The sequence below is a fragment of the Notechis scutatus genome, chromosome 3, assembly GCF_049901735.1.
Source record: "Notechis scutatus isolate UNSWTSFEM ecotype Mainland chromosome 3, rNotScu1.2, whole genome shotgun sequence".
Lineage (NCBI taxonomy): Eukaryota > Metazoa > Chordata > Lepidosauria > Squamata > Elapidae > Notechis > Notechis scutatus.
Genome location: NC_142011.1, coordinates 116,280,857 through 116,303,348, shown reverse-complemented (window position 1 = coordinate 116,303,348; position 22,492 = coordinate 116,280,857). Strand labels below are relative to the sequence as shown.

Sequence of the window (22,492 nt, the reverse complement as noted above, 5' to 3'; positions counted from 1 at the left end):
ATGGTATAATGTGATCATAGAAAGAATATCAGAATAACGAAACAGAATGATAGAGTTGGAAGGGACCCCAGAGATGCTCCAGTCTACCAATCTCCCCCAAAAAGCAAGAGGTGGTCCAGTTTCCTCTCATGAATCTACACCCCATCAATTTCAGTAGAGAATAGTTGAAGATACCATAAGAGACCCTTTGGTTATGTAGCTATTCGAATGGTTAATTTTGCTTGCCTTTGCTTGCCCTTGGTTTGTTGTGTTTGTAGGTATGCTTTCAGATCATTTCATATCTTGTGCTCACATTCCCACATTATTTCAGCTGAAAATGCTGCCACTGAAATCTCTGTGAATTTTTAAGTACGGTCTTCAGGTATTTTGAGTTTTGCAATAGAAGGCTAGGGAGCTTAGAGCTGCCAACCACTATTCCAGAGGAAGCAAGAACTAGCCAGTACAGGATGAATCTTGGTTTTGTTTAAGATACATATATGACCACAGCAAAAATTTGTGTTTTATACTGTATATTTAAATGAAATTACAGGTAGTCCTCATTGACTACCTTATTTACTGACCACTTTTTATGGTATTTAAAAAAATACCATAATGTTTATGGTATTAAAAATGGTTTTGTGACCAATCCTTGCATTCCTGAGTGTTGCAGTAACCCATGTTTATAGAATCAGCATTTAGGCACCTTACAACTGGCATGCATTTAGAACCATCACAGCATACCAGAGTCACATAATCACCACTGTACATTCTTCACAACTGGTTTGTGATAAGAGTTAATAGGGAAGGTAAAAGTAAAATTGCTACTGTTGTAGCAATTGTTCTTTCGCTAAATGATTGGTGGTTAGCAACTAGCATGCAGAAACTACCACCCCCATGAGATTCAGGTCAGGAGAAGGCTAAAAACAGACCTTAAGAGCAGCCCCCTTGTTTAGAACATTGGCCTCACCTTTTCTTCCATTTCCTGCAAATTGTGGAAAACATGTTTACAGAGATATTCAGCCTTTATCAGGAGAGTTAATTGTATGAGCAACCTCTCTTTTGTATTATCTATGTTGTTTGATCTTTTTGTAACTCACACAAACCATATAGTTGAATTGGATGGCATAAAAGTACTATAAATAATATGAAATTAACTATATGGCAATGCTGTGTTAAAGCAGTGTTGAATAAATGATCCTAGTTCTCATGCATAGAACCATTAGACCACAGGAAAGCTGTCAGAGTGTGCACAGGTCTATCCCATGTATCAACCCAGGATCAAATACAGCCAACAGTGGTTTGTATCAAATAGTGGCTTTTATCTACAATAGAAATATAGGAATACTATATATACACTGCTACAAGCAGCATCTAAAAAAACAGCAATTACAGCAGGGAAGAAACCACTAACTGTAAACACTCTGGCAGGGCCTCCTCTTATTAAATAGGTTCTTAAAGGGATAACAGCCAAAGCTCCTGCTGACTTATTCCCATCATTGCATCAGCTGGTGAGCTCTTAAATTATCACCTTGACAAAAGTGATGACAAAAGTGAAGGCCAATACGACAGTAAGCTTTTTTTTTTTTAAAAGGCAATTGTGTGGAAGGCAAGAAACAATGTATAAGCATTAAATTTCACAATGAAATCTTGTAATCAATAAAGCAAGTCATTATTTCAAGAAAGGGGCTACATAATGTTTATGTCAAAACTTCTTTAATATAGGTATGAGCTACATGTCAATTCCAGCACTGAAAGGTGTCAGAACAAGGCCTCCCTATCCAGGGCAGGCTGGCTTCCAATATTGGAAAGATTAAGTATTAAGAAACATTCTTCCTTTCATAGAAAAGGGGTCTTTTCCTACCCAGCAAGCAGTAACAACATTCAGTACTATGGTATCTCCAAGATGCTATTCTCCTAAGGCATCTGGCTGTAATGTAAATTCAAACTGTCAGAAATAAAAACATTCAAATAGTAAAATATAAAGGACAATATTTGAACACATGAGAAAAACAACCCACAATCTTAAAGGGTATTGGTCATTGCTGGAGTTTAAATACTGTTGGACTACACACACATATTATCCAGTAACCAACAGCTTTTTTCTAGAACTGCATAGATTACTTCCAAAATAACCCTATTAAATAATTTAGTGAACTGGAAATTCTCATCTTCCTATCAACATGAAAACCAGAACAAAAAAATTCTCAAATCCTCCCACAGAAAATAAGACAAAAGAGATCCAGCATACATTCTCCATATAAATTGGTTCAGTGAAACCAATTAAAAGGGCAAGTCACACAAGCCTCTTTAGTTAGAAGAGTGATCCTTTTTTACATCACAGGATACCCTGTTGGGAAAAGAAAAAACTTTTAGATTTTTTTTTGTTATTTCCAGTCTCACTGCCTTTAAAAAGAAAAAAAAAAGAAAAAGAAATAATAAATGGTATATGCTATACATCTTATCATACTTGTCACTGTCTACAAACATTTCACTTATCTGAAAATACAAGTTCATTATTACTTGCACATTTATTAACAACTAAAATTAGCTGTGCAGGATGATGCTAATCCAGAATTGAATAGAGGGAGTTGAATTATGACCATAATGGAGCCTGCCTGCCCATTATAACTGCAAGTCATAATGGTTGTAAAACAGATCAATCATGTGACTGACCCGACTTTTTTGTGGCAGTCATTAAGCTATCACTGCAGTTCATGGGATACTGCAAGAACCAGAAGTGCAACCATCTGACTGCAATGATCTTTGAAACTTCAGACCCTGGTCGCATGTCTCCTTTTTCAACTCTGCCATAAATTCAAACACTCACACATGGAATTATTTGCAAAGAATAGATCTTCAAATTAGCTAAGAATAAAACCATTTTCCAATTTGAAAAATACCTGTCAGTGAGTTTTTTGTAATTCTTAAGAAGGATCTATTCTAGAGCAACATTTAAATTGTTGGATTCCATGACCAAACATGGGCACTTCATGATATGTCTGGGACATGCACATGTGGTACCCCAGCCTTCAAAAATATTGCTCACATGTTATTCTACTGCCAACTCTGTCCCTTTTAGGCTTAAGCGTTTAACATACCTGTTTGAAAGAACAGTCCACTAGAACCTGAATCTCAGATTGCCCCACTTGCTCCTGGGCTCTAATGTAGACATTGTAAACAGAACTGTTAAGTTTATAGTCAAGGCAACTCAGCTAAGAGTTATATTGAATAGATGAGAGTATTAGGTAATGAGGTGATGTGTTATCCTAGTGTTGATTTTTTTTGTATTTACATTTGTATTTTATTACTGTATTTTATCTATTTTACTTAGAATTTGACCCTGCATTTTACTTTTATTTTTTGTGAAATAATCAGTTAATAAACTACCACTACTAGAATAGTTGCTTTCCAAATTAAACCATAAGCACACTTACCTAGGACTTTAAGGAGCTGCAAGGCCACAAAATTCTTCACTTTTTCATGGTCTTCCAAGCCAGAGGGATCAGGCTTAATCCAAATGAACCCACTGAAGGGTGATGGATATTTTGGTATCACCACTTGATACCAGAACTTCAGCCAGTCTTCCAGATTCCTCTGCACACATTTTGTAAAGATTACAGGAGGGCCCAGCTGATGTAGCTCACACTGCAGTTTTAAATAATCCAACACAGTGGCTCTTGCTGGTAGCATATGGCAGTCCATAGGCCTGGAAGACACTTGAGGAAGGACACTTCTGTGGCTCCAGCTGAATGGTAGGGCCTTTAGATTACCTGGAACTGAGACATTATGGAGCTCCTGTTTAATAACAGGTGTTAGCCAAGCCACTTCAATTTGATCTCCACAGAGACACAAGCTACCTGCATAAGACAAAAAGCAATGCATATCTGAATTTCAATATAGAGTCCTCTGCATTTGGTCAATAATATGGCTAACTTCAAGATAGTAGCAACAGAGTTTACATGTACCCCACTGATTCTGCTTTATATATACAGAAGGCTCTTTGAAAATGGGGATGGGGAAGTCCACAAGTAATAAAAGAGCCGTATTCCCTAACTCTGTCTAAACCAAGGAGGTAAAACTCAGGGCCTGTGGGGTGGATTCAGCCCACGGGGTGCTTAATTCTGGCCCATGGGGCAGCAGTGGAAATGGCAAAGGACCAGCTCATGGTGCCTCTGCCCCCCCCGGGCTCTTATTTTCACTGGCAGATAGCTTCAGGTGGTTGTCCAGACTGAAAACGGGGCTGGCAGAAGGCTTCAGGAGGCCATCCAGGCCGAAAATGGGGGCTGAGGTTGTGCGCAGCCCCCCCCCCACTCTATTTTTGCTGGCAGAGGGCTAGCAAAACAAACTAAATGAAAGCAAAACAAAACAAGAAATATTTCCCCTTTTGCATTTGAGCATTCAAGAAGGGACAGGAAAGGAGAAACAGGAAAGATTTTTTTAAAAAAAAGAAAGATGGGAAGAGAGCAAGCAAGGAAAAAGGAAAGAGGGGGAGGAAGAAGAAAGAAAGAAAGAAAGAAAGAAAGAAAGAAAGAAAGAAAGAAAGAAAGAAAGAAAGAAGAAAGAAAGAAAGAAAGAAAGAAAGAAGAAAGGAAGGAAAGAAAGAAAGAAGGAAAGAAGGAAGGAAGGAAGGTCCTGTCTTAACACTTGGCCACCAGCAGATGACAAGGTTCCTCTGGAGGACAAGGTTTTGACCCTCTCCCTGGTCTCACCCTCCTCTGCTGGAGACAACAGATCCCCTCAGCCCCACCCGACACAAGTGATGTTGAGCTGGCCACACCTACCTGGCCCCCTGAGGTCAAACACAACCCTGATGGTCCAAAAAGAAATTGAGTTTGACACCCCTGGTCTAAACAATCTAGAACAGTGATGGCAATCCTTTGGGCTTGGTCTGTTACAAATTCAGAAAGTGTTTACCTTGAATGATAGTGTATCACCCCCCCTGCCTCCAACAAGAGAAACAATTCATAACAGAGTAATACTTTATTTAAATTTATTATTTAATAAATACTTAAATAATTGTAAATATCTGAGGCAGCTCAAAGAACTGTTGTGGGGCCTTTCAGCGTCCAAAAAGAACAGGAAAGCATGCCCCATTTTTGCACGCTTTTTAGAGGCTCCAGAGGCTATGTGCAAGAGCACGGCCCTTTTGCACAACTTCCAGAGGGTCTGGAGGCCTGGCATGTCACCTGTGACACACATTATATAGGTTCACCATCACTTTTCCATAAAAACTATAAAAATCTAGTAACCAGAACAACAGATTACTTTTTCCAATCCTGTCCAATATTGTTTCCTAAATAGAGTTAATTTGCTAAATTGTTCCCAAACATACTTATTTTGTCATCATAAATTTTGAAAAAACAAATGCAAAAGAGATTCATTACAATCTATGGGGGGGGGGGGGTAGAAGGGCACTTAACTTCAACCCCATATCTGAGATTTAAACAAAGCTCATCAATTTATATCATCCTTTGTATTTTACTGTCAAACTTTTTTTCCTAACAGGCACTTGGAAACTTTTCAAAGACTTTGTTGCTGAGTTTTGCTGACCACAAAGCTTCAAATGCATAGGAAATCTGCAGCTTTCCTGGCCATTTCCAACACGGCACATGATAAGAGTAATTTTGGTGCACAGAACATCATGAGCAACATTCTTTTTCCGCTATGGAAAAACATAAAACAAACCTTCCACAAGATTTTTCTTAGCTACTGCAGCAGCTTGGTGGGAAATGTATTTCACCTCTGCCAGCTGCCTCTTCTTCCTGAAAGGGCTGGCATGTAAGGAGATGCTTTTGAGTCCTGGGGTAAGCTCCTGCAGCATTGGCAGGAGGTGGCACTCTTTCAGTGAGGCTGCCAGACCATCAATGCAGAGCTCACACTTCTCAGTGCTTCTACAAACCAAAATGGGGAAGCCAGACTGGATTTCAAAGTTGTTGAGTAAAGCAATTGCCTCCTGAGCGTTTCGGCGGTTCATGTATTTAGCATAGGCAAAGCCACGGTTAAGCCCACTAAATGTCATCATGAGACGAAATTCATAAAGCCTCCCCACATTTTGGAAGAGAGGAATAAGTTTATCTTCATAGATATCCTGGGGGATTTTTCCTATAAAAACCTCTGAACCGGACGGTGGGGCATAGCCAGCCCATCCTGTGGAAAGAGCAAGGAAAAGTCACATTATCGCCAAAGTATTTTCACTTCCCTGAAATATTTAGGAAAATGTTCCTTGTACATATTGATTTGCAATACATGTAGACATCCTTTTTGGTGGCCAAGAAACACCATTAATACCAGGAAGAGGACTAAAGCTGTAATAAGCAAGGCATATACACCAAAGGCAAGTAACTAACGAAACAGGAAAGGCCACCAATGCCATTGCTGACTATCCAACTATACATTAATGCAAAATTAGATCACAATACTAGTTTTTCTAAGATTTTTACTCACCTGGTGGAGGACCACCATATTTTCTCTGCCCATTGATCTGCACTAACTGGATTCCAGTCTCTTTCACCCAAGTCAGAAGGGCAGCTTTATTAGCCTGGTTTATTTTTTCACTCCACATTTGAGATGGTATCTAGAATAAACACAAGTCCAGTGTAGTAACTATCTCTAATGGAAATAATTGAAGTAGAACTCTACAACTATCTTGGGGACATTTTCTTCAAGTATTTCCACTGCAATTAATTGCCTTGATTTTAACACCACCATTTATGTAACTCTTTCTGAATATTCAGAGTAACTCAGGGGCATCATCTTTCAATCTTGTATGCAGCAAGCTCATTGCAAGGATTAACAAATCCATAAGCAAAAAAAGCTTCTGCAGCCTAATGTCTGATTTACTGTATTAGAATACAATAATGTTAAATTATGGAATCAACCAACTCAGCATGAAACTTGAATTACTAGAGGACGGCAGAATTGGATGAAAGGCGGGGCCTCCACACATTTGCTCTCCACGCCCTCTAAACTGAAGCGGGAACACGAGAGCAGCGTGAATTTGCAGCGCTGTAAGAGTCTGAATGCTAATATTAATGTAATACCGATGCGTAATTCTGTATTGCTTAGTAAAAGCATTAAAAGCCAATAAAGCCGAGATTAAAACAGCACCTAACACGTTAGGCTAATTAACGAGTTTACTAACGCTGGACTCCCGTGAGGACTGAATCATTTGCGGCAAAAATAACCACAACAACCCTAAAACCAAGTACCTGGGTCTCAAGCATGCCACTCATCTTTGTCCCAAACGAACACCACCTTCACAAACCTATCCTTCGCTCGAGAGGTGTGGCGGCACCTTTTGTACTGGATCAGGACAAGGGCGTCTTCTGATTGGCCAGAATTAAGAGCCTCTCCTCTCGGCTGGGTGGGTCACTCCTTAGTGTTTCGCTGGATCATTTAGGACTAATTAAGAGCGCAAAGGCTGTTTGAGAGGCCGGTGAGACAGAGGCCTCTCTCCTACTCCTTTTTGCAGCCCTATTCGCTTCCCTAGCCTCCCCCGTCACGAGGAGGGTTGGGTTGAAAATATATTTTGCCACTGTGGCGGCGGGAGCTTTGCACGGGCCGGGTGCGAGGAACGTAGCTTGCTCCAGGCCAAAGTTACCGGCTACTAGAAAAGGAAAGGGCGGAACAGCCACTCCTCTCCTGAGTTTTTGGGCTAACTGCCAATGTTGCAGGAACTTACCCCAGGACTCCAAAGGGGAGTGGCTCCTCTTGATTTTCCATGTTTACATTACACAGCACGTGGATATACCGTTTGTCATGTTTTGTCCCACTCTACTATCAAAACCATTTGAGGCAAAGTTACAGGGTCTGCGTATGGTGTTAAGGCACTATGAAAACAGATATTGGTTGCACATTACCAGCCATTTTTACTGTACCCCACCCAGTAATGAAAAAGATTCAGGAGAAGTTATTTTGATTTCACACAATTTTAAACCGTCAAATGTTAATCACATTTGCCTACATGAACTGAGCCCTATAATCACGGAGCCAACCATTTGGGTGTTAAAAAAGTGTGTCCAAAGCATGAATCTCTTCAATAGCAGAGTCTTTATACCAGATCCACAGCTCCCACAGCTTTTTGTCCCATTATTGCATCCTGCCTGGCCCTGCTCAGTAAGTCACAGGGATGACTATTAAAAATGGAAGATTCGGATGGTAACTTTTAATTCCAAGTCAAGGATTTCTGCTTCCTTTAGATAGCTATGCAGTTCACCAGAAAAGTACAATGTAGTTAAATATCCCCAGAATCTGTTCTTCTTGGCTGGATTTAAGATTGATGGGAAGTGAGGAAGAAAACTTGGTTTAGTTTAGATCCAGCCAATAAGAACGTCTCAGTCCCTCCTCCCCACCTTTTATGGGCATGTGTCCAACCTGGGCTGGCCCTTTAAGATATCGTAAGTGCTTGTGGCTTTTCCCGAGAAGAAAGATGCAAGAGAACCAGCCGTTTGTTCGTGCAGGTGGATAACGAAACTACCCGCGCCAGGCAAGCACTAGAATCAAACGGCGCAGCAGCAAGAGAAAACATTCCCCAATTAACAGCAATATCCTGTATTGTTTTTCCCAGCAAACTAGCCACATTCTGCATGGGTGCTCGCTGGCAGGGCAAGCCACGGCCCCTATGCACTTTAAGCTTCTTCTGGTAGCAAAGGAAGCAGACTTGGGGGTGCTGGCTTCTAGTTTTGGGGTACATTCTGTGGCTTTCTCTTACCCCTCTAAGATGTGCTGCTTTCAACCTAGTTTGTGGTTCTCAAGAAAGGCAAAACTCCCGACAGTTACTTCGGGTTCTCGGGAGCTCTGCACCATCAATCAATAGTGGTGTCCCCCAGGGCAGTGTTCTAGGACCAACTCTCTTCATACTCTACATAAACGACCTCTGTGATCATATTAAGAGCAATTGCGTTCTCTTCGCTGATGATGTAAAGCTGTTCAATACCACAGACAATACTGCTACCTTACAAAAAGATCTTGACTATGTATCTGAATGGTCAAACAAATGGCAACTTCAAATCTCAACAAATAAATGCTCTGTCTTACATATTGGCAAAAAAAATCAGAAAATAAAATACAAGCTGAATAGTCAAGATCTTGTTGATGACCCAAGCTCTGTAAAGGACCTTGGAATACTCACCTCTAATGATCTAAGTGCTAGAGCCCACTGCAACTACATAGCCAAAAAGGCATTAAGAGTTGTTAACCTAATCCTACGAAGTTTTTCTCTGGTAATATCACACTACTAACCAGAGCATACAAAACATTTGCTAGACCAATACTCGAATACAGTTCATCAGTCTGGAACCCTCATTACGTATCTGATATTAGCACAATTGAGAAAGTCCAGAAATATTTCACAAGAAGAGTTCTCCACTCTTCTACTCGTTGTAGAATACCTTATGCCACCAGACTTGAAATTCTAAAACTAGAAAACCTTGAATTACGCCGTCTTCGGTCTGACTTAAGCATGGTATATAAAATCATACATTGCAATGTCCTACCTGTCAATGAATACTTCAGCTTCAACCATAACAACACAAGAGCACACAATAGATACAAACTCAAAGTAAACCGCACCAAACTTGATTGCAGGAAATACGACTTCAGCAATAGAGTGGTCAATGTCTGGAATACTCTACCCGACTCTATAGTCTCTTCCCCAAACCCCAAAAACTTTAACCTTAGACTGTCTACTATTGACCTCACCCCTTTCCTAAGAGGTCTGTAGGGGGCGTGCATAAGCGCACCATCGTGCCTACCGTCCCTGTCCTATTGTTTCTCTTATTCTTTTATTTTTCTTATATGTACCCATTTCATGTATTCACAACTATGTATACACTTATACTTATTATCTTGTAAACAATTGGCAAATCAAATAAATAAATAAAAATAAATAAATAAAATAAATAAATAAATCAATACCATCCGGAAAAATTCCTGTAACTAGAAATGAAAGCGGGCGGTGGGGTAGGGAGGCAACATTGGTTCCCTTCCTCCCCCCTTCTGAATTAGGTTAATTCTGTTCTTATGTGCAACTATACCGGCCTCGCGGCTGTCTGCCTCTCCCCCTCAAGGTTGCCTGCGCCGGATTGGTGGAGTTCGAGGGAGCCCGCGTAGGAGGGCAGTCGGGGGCGGGACCTTCCCCCCCCCCCAGTCTTTCAGGAGGCAGCCATCGCTGCCACTACAGGTGAAACTCGAAAAATTAGAATATGGTGCAAAAGTTCATTTATTTCAGCAATGCAACTTAAAAGGTGAACCTAATATATGAGAGACTCATTACATGCAAAGCAAGATAGTTCAAGCCATGATTTGTCATAATTGTGATGATTATGGCTTACAGCTCATGAAAATCCCAAATCCACAATCTCAGAAAATTAGAATATTGTGAAAAGGTTCAATATTCTAGGCTCAAAGTGTCCCACTCTAATCAGCTAATGAAGCCATAACACCTGCAAAGGGTTCCTGGGCCTTCAAATGGTCTCTCAGTCTGGTTCAATAGGAATCACAATCATGGAGAAGACTGCTGACCTGACAGTCGTGCAGAAAACCATCATTGACACCCTCCATAAGGAGGGAAAGCCTCAAAAGGTAATTGCAAACGAAGTTGGATGTTCCCAAAGTGCTGTATCAAAGCACGTTATTCATAGAAAGTTATGTGGAAGGGAAAAGTGTGGACGAAAAAGGTGCACAAGCAGCAGGGATGACCGCAGCCTGGAGAGGATTGTCAGGAAAAGGCCATTCAAAAGTGTTGGGGACTTTCACAAGGAGTGGACTGAGGCTGGAGTCAGTGCATCAAGAGCTACCACACACAGACGGATCCTGGACATGGACTTCAAATGTCGTATTCCTCTTGTCAAGCCGCTCCTGAACAACAAACAACGTCCGAAGCGTCTTACCTGGCTAAAGAAAAACAGAACTGGTCTGTTGCTCAGTGGTCCAAAGTCCTCTTTTCTGATGAGAGCAACTTTTGCATCTCATTTGGAAACCAAGGTCCCAGAGTCTGGAGGAAGAATGGAGAGGCACACACTGCAAGATGCTTGAAGTCCAGTGTGAAGTTTCCACAGTCTGTGTTGATTTGGGGAGCCATGTCTGCTGGTGTTGGTCCACTGTGCTTCATCAAGTCCAGGGTCAATGCAGCTGTCTACCAGGAGATTTTGGAGCACTTCATGCTTTCTTCTGCAGAAGAGCTTTATGTGGATGATGACTTCATTTTCCAGCAGGACTTGGCCACCTGCCCACACTGCCAAAAGCACCAAAACCTGGTTCAATGACTGTGGGATTACTGTGCTTAATTAGCCAGCAAACTCACCTGACCTGAACCCCATAGAGAATCTATGGGGCATTGCCAAGAGAAAGATGAGAGACATGAGACCGAAAAATGCAGAAGAGCTGAAGGCCGCTATTGAAGCATCCTGGTCTTCCATACCACCTCAGCAGTGCCACAGGCTGATAGCTTCCATGCCACGCCGCATTGAGGCAGTAATTGCTGCAAAAGGGGCCCAAACCAAGTACTGAGTACATATGCACGCTTATACTTTTCAGAGGTTCGATATTGTTCTATCTGCAATCCTTGTTTTATTGATTACATGTAATATTCTAATTTTCTGAGATTGTGGATTTGGGGTTTTCATGAGCTGTAAGCCATAATCATCACAATTATGACAAATCATGGCTTGAACTATCTTGCTTTGCATGTAATGAGTATCTCATATATTAGTTTCACCTTTTAAGTTGCATTACTGAAATGAACTTTTGCACGATATTCTAATTTTTTGAGTTTCACCTATAGTTACATCCTGCACCGCCCCACTTTGCGATCAACAGCTCCTTGCAATGCTGGAGCGTCCCCGAGGAGCTGGGTGCAGAGCAGGACCAGGCAGGACGCAAAGGGCAGCTGCAGAAGCTGCAGGGTGGAAGCCCAGCGCCCTCCCTTTTGGGAATGGCAGGGCACTGTATTACTCCTGGGAAAGCATGCCTGGCGGACAGGAACGGCCTGCCTCATATAAAAACTGCAAGTTTGTATAGCCTTCCAGAATTTGAATTTTTCAGTTTGAAAGGTTTTAGAGAAGGGCTTCAGCACAAAATAAATTAATTCCCCCCAAAAAAATTTCTACCATGTTTATGTCTAACTGTTTCATGAAGCTTCCAAGGTAGAGTTGCTAATATCACAGGCAGAATACTCTTTTAAGATCTCAGATCAGGATAACTGACCAAATTTGATTACTGTAAGGCTGAATGTCCAGTACATTTTGGTCTTTTGCTTAAATTGAAAAGACGAATGCAGAAAAACATAGGTTGAAACAAATTTTATTGATGACAAATAAGAGATTCAGAACACCAGTATTTTAAACATTGGAAAAGAATATTGAAAATACCAGCCTTCATTTGCTTTGAACCACAGTTCCTTACTCTTTTAAGACTAAGCTCCTTGATACAAAATTAAGGGGCTTTACAGAAAAAATAAATTACAGCTTTGAAAAAAAAATTGATTTGCCACATTTATGAAGAATGTTGCTGATCTTTTCAAAGAGAAATCCAGTATTTCTAGAGGATATGTGTTCGTCTCTTGATTTCTTCCACAAGCTTACTTCTGCAAATATCCACCTGCAAAGCAAAAGTATGGCTTAATTAAGGTATAAAATAATATACAGTATCTCAATATCTTTCTCACCGTACTTTAAAAGTATCACAATGTAACATTTATATAATCTCCATCATTTTCAAGCAAATAGTTTATTTCATGCAGCAAAAGACATTTCAAAAGTCAGATACAGTTTAATTACATTTTTGAGACTGTTCAATGCTGCATTTTAATGGGGGAGCTGGTCTATGCTATGGTAATCAAATATCAGAAGAAATCTGCTAGCATCTTTCCAGACTACCAAATGTTATTAAATGGCTCCTATAAACTGCTCATGCATCAGATATATGGAGTGGTAAGTTCATTTGGACTGCAACTGGGATGAGGTGGTGGAAGAAGAGGAAGAGGGGAAGCTAGAAGACAGGGTAGTTAGGCAGGTTATAAGTGAGGCAGATTACAATCAATTAGTAGTTTGTTGGGATGTCAACAAACAGTAGATTTTTAACATTACAATTGCTGCATAAACATCTTGTCTCCCCCTTCCCAATTTAAACATCAGTTTAAACATCAGTTTAGTTAGGCATCTGATGAAGTGAGCTGCAGTTTATAAGAGTTTATGCCTGTCTAATAACATTTCTTAGCCTGGAAAGGTTAAAAAGTTATTCTGATTCAAGGCTTCATGTGTCCCAATTAACAGCTGGTGGATTATTTTTGTGGAATAAAGTCGCAAGGATTTAATTCTTCTGCAGTGGTAACAACTTTAGAACTTCTTTGAGGTACTACTTTTTCCCACCAGAGTTGTTATTCATCACACTTGGGCAATTTTTCTCATCTTTCTTTTCATATATCCTTGAAGGCTCTTGTCTATAATATGTGAAATACGATAGCACAATAGCTTCCTTCAATCAATATAACCTGTGTGAAAGTCCATTTTCAATTCATATGCTGCCACTTCCCAGGCTTTCAGACCAGGGCAGTATTACTGACAATGCTTCTATGGGTGATGCTTAATTTCAGGAAACTTATTCCAGGTTTGCATGGCCTCACTTTACATCCTGACCTCTTTCAGAAGAGGTAAGCTCCCCCGCTCCCCCCATGGAGCCACTGAACTGGTGTTACTCTGCGATTGTGACTAAGGGTTTCCTTCCTGCCATTTTTTAATTGTGCCATTGAGTGAATGTTGACTCTTGGCGACTCCCTGGAATAGTCTGCAGTTTATTTGGCAAGATTTTTGGAAGTGGTTTGCCTTTGCCTTCTACTTCAGGCCGAGAGAAAGTGATTGGTCCAAAGTTGCCTAGTTGGCCTTCTGCCATTTTATTTTCACCAAATGTAATATAAATTTTTATCCTGAATCATTTTATCATAGAACTTCCTTCTTGGCTTTTGATTACTTTTAAAAAAATTATAAAGAGTTAATCTATATGTGTCTTAATTTGTTTAATTTCAATATACATAGACAAATTCTTTAATTTTACAAGGTAAAGACAAATCACAAATTCATCTGAGAAACTGTAGAAAGATGCCTAACCACCCAAACAAAAATATTCCTAGAATCTTGGCATTCTGATAGATCAGCCATTAACAGACATGTAAAGATTAGCTTTGTTTAAGAATTATTAAAAGAAGAAAGCAAACACAGGCCAAAGATGGAAACAAACAGTCTGGAGCATATCCTTTCTTAACACATACTTAGCAATCAACAGATAAGTAAGAGGCACCAGCACAATCAACCCAGATAATGCAATAAACTGAGCCAGACAGGTCAATCAGAAATGGGTACTAACTAGCTGTAAAGACCCATTAAGATAGAACAAATCTGAGAGGATGTTAACTATTTTGGTAATGAAATATCTGCAAGAAGAAAAATAACCTCACAGACCACAAAGAATATAATGATTCCTGCTTTTAGTTGAGTGATCTCATATAAAGGTACAACCCTAAAATAAAATGGCAAGCACACCTCTTCTCTAGTAACCACATCACGCAATTTGATAACTCCATCTTTTAACTCTTGTTCTCCCAATATAGCAACAAGCGGAATTCCCGTTTCCTCACAGTACTGCAACTGGTTTAGTAGTTTGGGATTTTTCTTATAAAGTATCTCTGCCTGGAAAATATAGAAAAAAGAAGAAAAAGTTAGTACACCATGATGGAAACTACCTTTCATTATTCTGGTTCCAAAAATTCTGGTCCTCTGCAGTTTTCTCAGTAAAAACAACTGATAGTTGTTCTGAACAATGCATGTGCATTATTAATTTCAGGAAACTTATTCCAGATTTGCATGGCCTCACTTTACATCCTGACCTCTTTCAGAAGAGGTAAACTCCCCCGCTCCCCCCATGGAGCCACTGAACATGTGCATTATTCAGACTGTTGAATCATCGTTTCAGTTTTCTTCAGTTATATGCTATGTTATGTTACAGGACACATTAAAATGAATAAGTCTGACTAATGCCCTGCAGGAAGTCATATATCCAGCATTTCTTACAATATTGCAACACACTAATTTCTTTATCAGTGTTGCAATAAATAGTTCCACCTTTAGCTCAGAGTTGGCTTTTTTGATCAAGAGCTACACATCAGTCTGTATAATGTACAAGGTCTCCATTTTAAAAAAGGATGTGGGGGTAGGGAAAAGTAGAATAGACCAGAGCACGATATATATATAAACATATTAACACTGAATAAACATATGAATAAATAAAATAGATTGCATTTGGGACTGGCCAGCCAGAACGAAAAAACAACATTTTAACCCTTTAACCCTTTTCAATGCAATTTAAAACAAATCAATTCCAAAATATTTATAAATCTTGAGAGTATATAATATTGATCTATGAGTTTTATATATATATCTGTTTCTTTTAATTTGACAGGCTTTTTTCTCTAATTCTAAAATACAGAGATTGTGCCCAAGTTGCTGAATTGCAATGGCAAATTTTATACCAATTAAATGTTAGGCATGTGATATGGACAGCACCTATTCTCATAGGGTACAATTTTTTGATTCCTCTATTCTTTTATTTAGTGGCTTGGAAAAGATATTAATTAAATGTTAGGCTCAATCAGTGAACAAGATTTTGATTTTGTATAATCTGTAACATCCAAGAAAGCTTGATCCAATTAAATAAATCTATAACGTATGTGTCAAATCGAAAGCCATGGAAACATTTGTTCAGGACTATATGTAATGAAAGCCAGAGGCTGTTGGTTCTGGGGAAAAGTCATGATTCCAAGTCTGCTGGGCAGTTTGGCTTCATAAAAACTCTACACCTAATCAAAAGGCAGTTTTGATGGCCATCTCTGAAAAAAGACATTGAGAGCTATGTGGCAAGTTGCCCTGTCTGTGCCTCTGCCAAACATGGACAAGGGAAAACCCCTGGTCTCCTTCAAAAACTAGTGGAGCCATCAGCACCCTGGAAAGAGATCTCTATGGACTTTATCATGGAACTTCCAGAAAGCTCTGAGAATATTGTTATATGGGTGATAACTGATCTATTTTCTAAACAAGTGCATTTTGTCCCGTCAGAAGATTCCCTCAGCACAGGGATTGGCCAAAATGTTTTTACACCATGTCTATAGACTATACGGAGCCCCTCAGCGCATTATCTCAGACAGGGGTGCAATGGAGGGAATTCCTTAAATTACTGGGAACTGATCAGAGATTGAATTCAAATCACCATCCTCAAACTAATGGGTGTGTGTGTGAATGTTCAAATTCAGTACTCGAACAATATCTTAGGTGTTATATCAATTATCAGCAAGATAACTAGACTAACGTTGCCCTTTGATGAAGTGGTATGCAACAACTCTGTGCATAGCAGCATAGGATTAACTTCTTTTAGAGCGGCTAATGGGCAGGACTATGCCAAAATTGCCCCTTAATGACCCCCCCAGTCGCATCACTGAAGGAGGGGATCTCTCAACTGCAAAATACAAGGCCAGTAGTAAAGAAAGTTTTGAGTCTGAAGGAACCTTGTGCAGATTATAAGAAGCAGGCCGATAAGAAGTGTGCAGAAACCAAGCCATTTAAGATTGTCAACTATGTCTACCTTTCCACCCACTTCCTGCAATCTTTACAACCATCAAAGAAGTTGAGAGATACGTTTGCAGGGCCCTTCCAAATTAAATGCTTTATTAAACCTATGACTAGAATTAGAATTGCCCAAGGCCCTTTGACAGGTCCACCCCATGTTTCATTGTAGCTTATTGAAGCCTGAAATTACTTCTCCCCTTAGACTTAAACTTCCACCACCCCATAATCTTTAATGACAGAAGGGGAGCAACACTTTGAAATCAGAGAAATCTTAGACTCCCGTAGACATAGGGGAACCCTTTAGCATTTAGTGGCATGGAAAGATTTCCCTACAGCTCAGAATGAACAGGTTGACCTTTGCCATGTTAAGGCCTCTAGATTTGTTAAATGCTTCCACAATCGGTAACTGGACAAACCCAAATGGCATGCCTCTCATTTTTTATTTCTTCGTTCCGTGTTTGTTTTGTTCTGTTTCCCAGGACTGACGTCACAGTTCAGGAGAGGCAGCATATCAGATCCCGCCATCCTGTTGAAAGTGGGGGGCAGGGAGGAGGGAGAGGAGGCTTGCTGGCATTTTAGCTTGCTTTTGTTATAACTGCTTGGGAATTTAGGGAGTGGGGCATATTCCAAGACAGAAAATAGAGGGGGCAGTGAGCTCGGAGACAAGCACTCAGAGACCAGAGTGAGCTCTCTCCCAGCCAGTATCCCAAGCTGTAATGCCCTGAGAGTGAATTTTTGCACCTCAGAGATTCTCAAAACAATCATTAAATGAACGCCTGGATTATTAAATGGAGTGTGGGATGTCTCCTGGGTGGCGGAGATCCTTGGAGGCCTAGCACAGGCCCAGACCCACCTGACTCCCAAGGTGTTCTCCACTGCCTGAGATGCTGTGTGCTCTACTTCCCACACATAACAGTGTGTCCCAACAGCCCTTTTCCCACTCCCATTGGGTCCCCTGAGGCTTGTAGCCTAATTCCCACCCCTCAGGCCAAACACCCTCCTCCACACTTAAGTTTTGAAGAGTTTTGAGGCCTTTCAGAGAGCTGGAATGGATTGCTTCTTTGTGCAGCCACATGGACAGTTCTGGAAATGGCCCAGGGACAAACTGTTTCATTTTGCTGCCTTAATGAGATCTGCACAGCGCTGCAGAAACTTTCTAGTGTTCAGAAGCTTCTGCAGTGATGTGCAGACCCTGTTAAAGCAAAAAAATGAATAAGTTTGTCTGGCAACTGCCACTTTCTCCCTGCCTATGAGCAAGTGTGACACAATGGCAGCTGCCTTAGGGTTGTCTCTGCACAGCTCAGGGACACATGGCCTCTGCCTGCCTTCTCCAACATGAAGTCCAGGGAGCTTCAAAAAATGAATGTGATGTGTGATAGGCATGTGGGGAGCAGATACAAGTGCTGCAGGATCTTGTCGAGGTGGGATGAGGGGAAAGAGAATTGGAGGGGCACTCCTGTGGTCAGTTGTAAGGGCGAATGACCATAGAGGCACTGCACTCTTGTAACTTTGAAACAGGGTCATACGTAATTTTGGAGTGTCTGTATAACTCTGAATGTAGTGTTAGCCGAGAAGCTAATACCTGTTGCATTATAAGATGATCAAACTGACACTGTTAATTGGGTTAAATTATCAGGTTTTAAATAGAACAGGTTGCTGAGGAGCTATATTGCATCAGGCAGACTTAGGATTCTTTGTGACTAAACTCAGGTATAGCCTAGAATTCTAATTATTGGCTTGACCCAGATATGATTAAGATGCACCTTAATTCCTGAATCCCATAGCTCAGACACAAGCTTTAGTCTTTCTTCAAGAAGTTTCTTTTGAGCAGATGCTACAAGCACCTGGGTCTCTGTTGTTCGGATTTTCTCTTCAGAAGCCTGATGGAGAAAAAAGAGATGAGGAGAGAGAGATTTATAGAAATATAATACGAATATTGCTGCAATTCATACATGCAACTCAGGTTTAATAAATTACTATGATGGTTCCCATCCTGTTGATGTTCCAGAGAACCATACAAACTTGGTTCATCTCCCAAGCTTACTGCATAATGATTAAAACTTTCCAAAAGTATTCCAACATCATAGAATAATAGGGTTGGAAGGGAACTTGGAGGTCTTCTAATCTAACCCCCTGCCCAAGGCAGAAGATCCTATACCATTTCGGACTTTCTTTGGCTTGATGGGATGCATACATGTGATCATAGAAAGAATAATAGAATACCAAGACAGAATAATAGAGCTGGAAGGGACCCCTGAGGTCCTCCAGTCCAACCCCCCCAACCAAGGAGAAGACCCTATACCATTTCAGGTAAGTGGGTGTGCAATCTCTTCTCAAAAACATCCAGTGATGGAGCGCCCACAACTTCTGAAGGCAAGCTGTTCCACTGGTTAATTGTTCGGTCAGGAAATTTCTCCTTAGTTCTAAGATGCTTCTCTCCTTGATTTGTTTCCATCCATTGCTTCTTGTCCTGGCCTCAGGTGCTTTGGAGAACAGATTGACCCCATCTTTTTTTGTGGCAGCCCCTCAAATAACGGAAGGCTGCTATCATGGCATCCTAGTTCTTTTCACTAGACTAGACATACCCCGTTCCTGCAACCATTCTTCATATCTTTTAGCCTCCAGTCCACTAATCATCTTTCTTGCTCTTCTCTGCACTCTTTCTAGAGTCTCAACATCTTTTTCACATTGTGGTGACCAAAACTGGATGCAACATTTCAGGGCCCAGTGTTCACATCTGTTGAGATCCTTCTGACTTGAGCCTATCTTCTGGGGTGTTGCCGATTCCTGCCAGCTTGGTGTTGTCTGTAAATTTGCAACACACTGCTGACCCATATTTAAGTGGCTAACCACTAGGACTCCTAGATCCCTCTCGCAATTACTGCTGTTCAGTCAGGTACCACCTTTTCTATACCTGTGCATTTGTTTTTTTCTTAAGTGTAAAATCTTTATTTGTTTCATCACTGAATTTCATTTTGTTAGATAGGGCCCAATGCTCTCGTCCAAGGGTCTTCAAACTTGGCAAGTTTAAGACTTGTGGACTTCAACTCCCAGAATTCCTGAGCTAACATTACTAGAGGAGGAATTCTGGGAGTTGAAGTCCACAAGTCTTAAACTTGCCTGTCAAGTTTGAAGACCCCTGCTCTGGTCTGTCGAGATCCTTCTGGATTTTCAGCTTATCTTCTGGGTGTTGGCTATTCTCTCATCTAAATTATTTATGAAGATATTGAAGAGTACTGGGACTAAAATGGAACGTTGGGGTACCACACTATTTACTTCCCTCCATGTAGTTCCATTAAGGATTACATTTTTGAGTGCGGTTGGTCAGTCAGTTACTAATACATCTGATGATGATGCTGTCAATCCCATATTTTTCTAACCAAGAAGTAGATTGTGATCTACTTTGTCAAATGCCTTACTGAAATCCAAGGTATACTATGTCCACAGCATTACTCTGGTCCACTCATTTAGTCACTTTGTTAAAGAATAAAACAGGATTTGTTTGGGCTTCCGGTTTTGCGCGGCTTCGGTAGCGGCAGGAATTCGCGCCTCTGCGATCCCTGCCGCGCTCGCCGCCAAGGTGCCCACGATCTAAATAGGTCTGGGGGCTATGGCTGCCTTGTAGAGGCAGCCGAAGAGAGAGGGGATCCGGACAGAGGTTTGGGGGTAACGCAGACCCCCTTTCCAGCCCGAATAACCCCTTTTTCCTGAGGTGGTGGAGCGGCGGTCAGTAATGGCCGCCTCAAAGAAGCCTGCATCCAGGTAAGATTTGTGCTGGAGGAAGAGGGAAGAGCTGTGGAAGTTGCTTCTGACTGGGATAAAGTTAAGAGAGAGTGTCCTGTAACCTCGAAGGCTGCTAAGGATACTTTGTTTCTAGAAAGAGATACAAGCGGCGAACATTTCAAAAGAGAAAGGTTTTTTTTTTTTTGCCTTTCACTCTCCTCCCTAACGTGACAGCAGTGGAATCATAAGAGAAATCCGGGAATCTGTTCTGGAGGTAAATGAATATTGAAGGAGCAAGGATTTCTGATTATTCAAAGGGGGAAAAAAAAGGAAGAATTTTTTTTTGGCTGTGAGTGGGAAGGGAGAGGAAAAAAAAAAAAATTGGAGCAACCTGAAAATAAGGAGAAGACTGCCTAAAACTTTAAAGAGCTAATTTTAAAGAGTTATTAAACAGCAATAAGATTATATTATATATTATTGTATATAAACAAATTTCTTCTATAAATGAATCCTGATGAATTATTTACTTGTGCACTGGTTGGATTGCTGCAAACTCTGACAGGTTATGGGCCCAGAGCACACCAAGCACACAGGAAGACTGAACTGTAATTAAGCTGTGTTAAAAGGAAAAGAAAACAAGGCTGAGAAGGCTTGCAGGATGGCTGTTGAGTTCAAGGAGAACTCTCTGCCTCGATTGGGACAGAAGAATTATATTATTTGGGCTGCAAAACAGAATGCTTCCTGAAGGCTAAGGAGCTCTGGGATATTGTTATTAATCCACCCCATGCACCATTAGCAGCAGCAGATCAAAGGAAGCATGATAAGGCACTGGCCTACATCATCTTAAGTTTAGATGATGAACAATTGTTGAATGTAGTTGATTTAAAGACTGCAAATGAGGTTTGGCTGAAATTGAGAAGTGTGCATGTGGGTGCATCAGCATGCAATATTGTACAATTATTGAGACAATTGTATAGAGTCCGGCTACAGCCACAAGCGAGTGTGGAGCAGCATTTGCTGTACTTGCGGACTCTATTTATTGAGTTGGAACAGTGTGGAATGCAGATTCCTGAATCTCAGAAGGTACTGTTGGTGTTAAATAGTCTTGATGAAATGTGGGACATTGTTTCAGCTGTTTTTGAGTGCAAACCAGAACAGGACTTATGAATGGAAGCCCTTAAAGCCTATTTGATTTTTGAAGAAAACAAACACCATTTTAGAAGACGCCACAAGGGAAAATTCCTGAGGCGGGGGCCCAAGGAGCAGATAGAGAAAGGCAACAGACAGGATGTCTGCAAAGACCAGAGAGCCCAGCAAAGATTTTCTATGAAGAAATAGCAAGAAAGGTGGTGTTTCATCTGTGGTGACAAGAATCATTTGAAGAAAGACTGTTTGCAAGGAAGAAAAACAACAGATGGACAAGCTGCTATTGCAAAAAATTAGCTATTGTAATAGCAGAGACAAATGGTTAATAGACAGTGGGGTTAGTCAAACAATTGTTAATAATTCAAAATTGTTTTTTCAGAATGGATCAAGCTAGAGAAGATGCAGTAGCCTTAGCAAATGGCCAGAAGGCTAAAGTCACAGCAAAAGAAGGTGTGCTGATTCCATGTTTGGAGGAAAAGTTTAGTAACATATTGGAGCATAATTTAGTGTAGACCAAAAGGGGTTTGAGACCACATTTGTAAATGGGAAGTGTCTCATAAAAAGGAATAGAAGTGTATGTGCACAGGGCATAAAACAGGATAATCTTTATGTGTTGCAGGGACAAAAGGTTCAATGTGCCCAAATATTTGGAAATGTGGCACAACATAATTCATGTGTTCATCTCTTGCATAGAAAGCTTGACCATGCCAGCTTCAGAGTTTTGCAAACAGTTTGGAGAGTTTAAATTTAAAGGGGTGTAAGGCATACTTGGACTGTGCAATATATAAATCAATGTCCAAGGCATTCTCAGTAAGCAAAAGTAGCACAAGACAGACAACAAAAGCTCCAGAGCTGATACATGCAGATTTGGTTGGGCCAATAAAAGCCAGTTTGGGAAGAGCAAAGTATGTGCTGGTCATTGTAGATGACTACAGCAGATTTGGGTTCTGCTATTTACTAAAGAGTAAAATAGAGGTGCTAAAGAAATGTAAGCAATGGGTAAGCTTCGTAGAAAGAAGGTATAAACAACAGGT

The 22,492-nt window shown here is 40.7% G+C and overlaps 2 protein-coding genes across 2 annotated transcripts in view; both read right to left on the bottom strand.

The window, feature by feature from the left end:
• Window positions 1-289: 289 nt before the first annotated feature.
• Window positions 290-7,566, bottom strand: DND1 (DND microRNA-mediated repression inhibitor 1). The gene is made up of 5 exons (XM_026672599.2): window positions 7,188-7,566; window positions 6,424-6,553; window positions 5,665-6,126; window positions 3,414-3,836; window positions 290-2,326 (listed from the first exon to the last, which is right to left on the bottom strand). Exons 1-5 carry the CDS (start codon window positions 7,209-7,211, stop codon window positions 2,310-2,312), a joined length of 1,056 nt encoding a protein of 351 aa, XP_026528384.1. The 5' UTR covers window positions 7,212-7,566; the 3' UTR covers window positions 290-2,309.
• A 4,697-nt stretch (window positions 7,567-12,263) lies between these two features.
• HARS1 (histidyl-tRNA synthetase 1) overlaps window positions 12,264-22,492 on the bottom strand; it is a 39,683-nt gene continuing 29,454 nt past the window's right edge. The window contains exons 11-13 of the mRNA XM_026672600.2: window positions 18,353-18,469; window positions 14,514-14,660; window positions 12,264-12,576 (exon numbers count right to left, since the gene is read on the bottom strand). Coding sequence (XP_026528385.2) covers window positions 12,517-12,576; window positions 14,514-14,660; window positions 18,353-18,469 — 324 coding nt within the window. The 3' untranslated portion in view covers window positions 12,264-12,516. The remainder of the gene's footprint in view (window positions 12,577-14,513; window positions 14,661-18,352; window positions 18,470-22,492) is intronic.

Coding starts and splice junctions, on each gene's coding strand:
- DND1 (XM_026672599.2), bottom strand. CDS start 7,211: ATGAGTGGCATGCTTGAGACCCAG. Junction 6,554..7,187: donor GTGGCATGCTTGAGACCCAG/GTACTTGGTTTT, acceptor TGTTTATTCTAG/ATACCATCTCAAATGTGGAG. Junction 6,127..6,423: donor ATATGGTGGTCCTCCACCAG/GTGAGTAAAAAT, acceptor CTCTTTCCACAG/GATGGGCTGGCTATGCCCCA.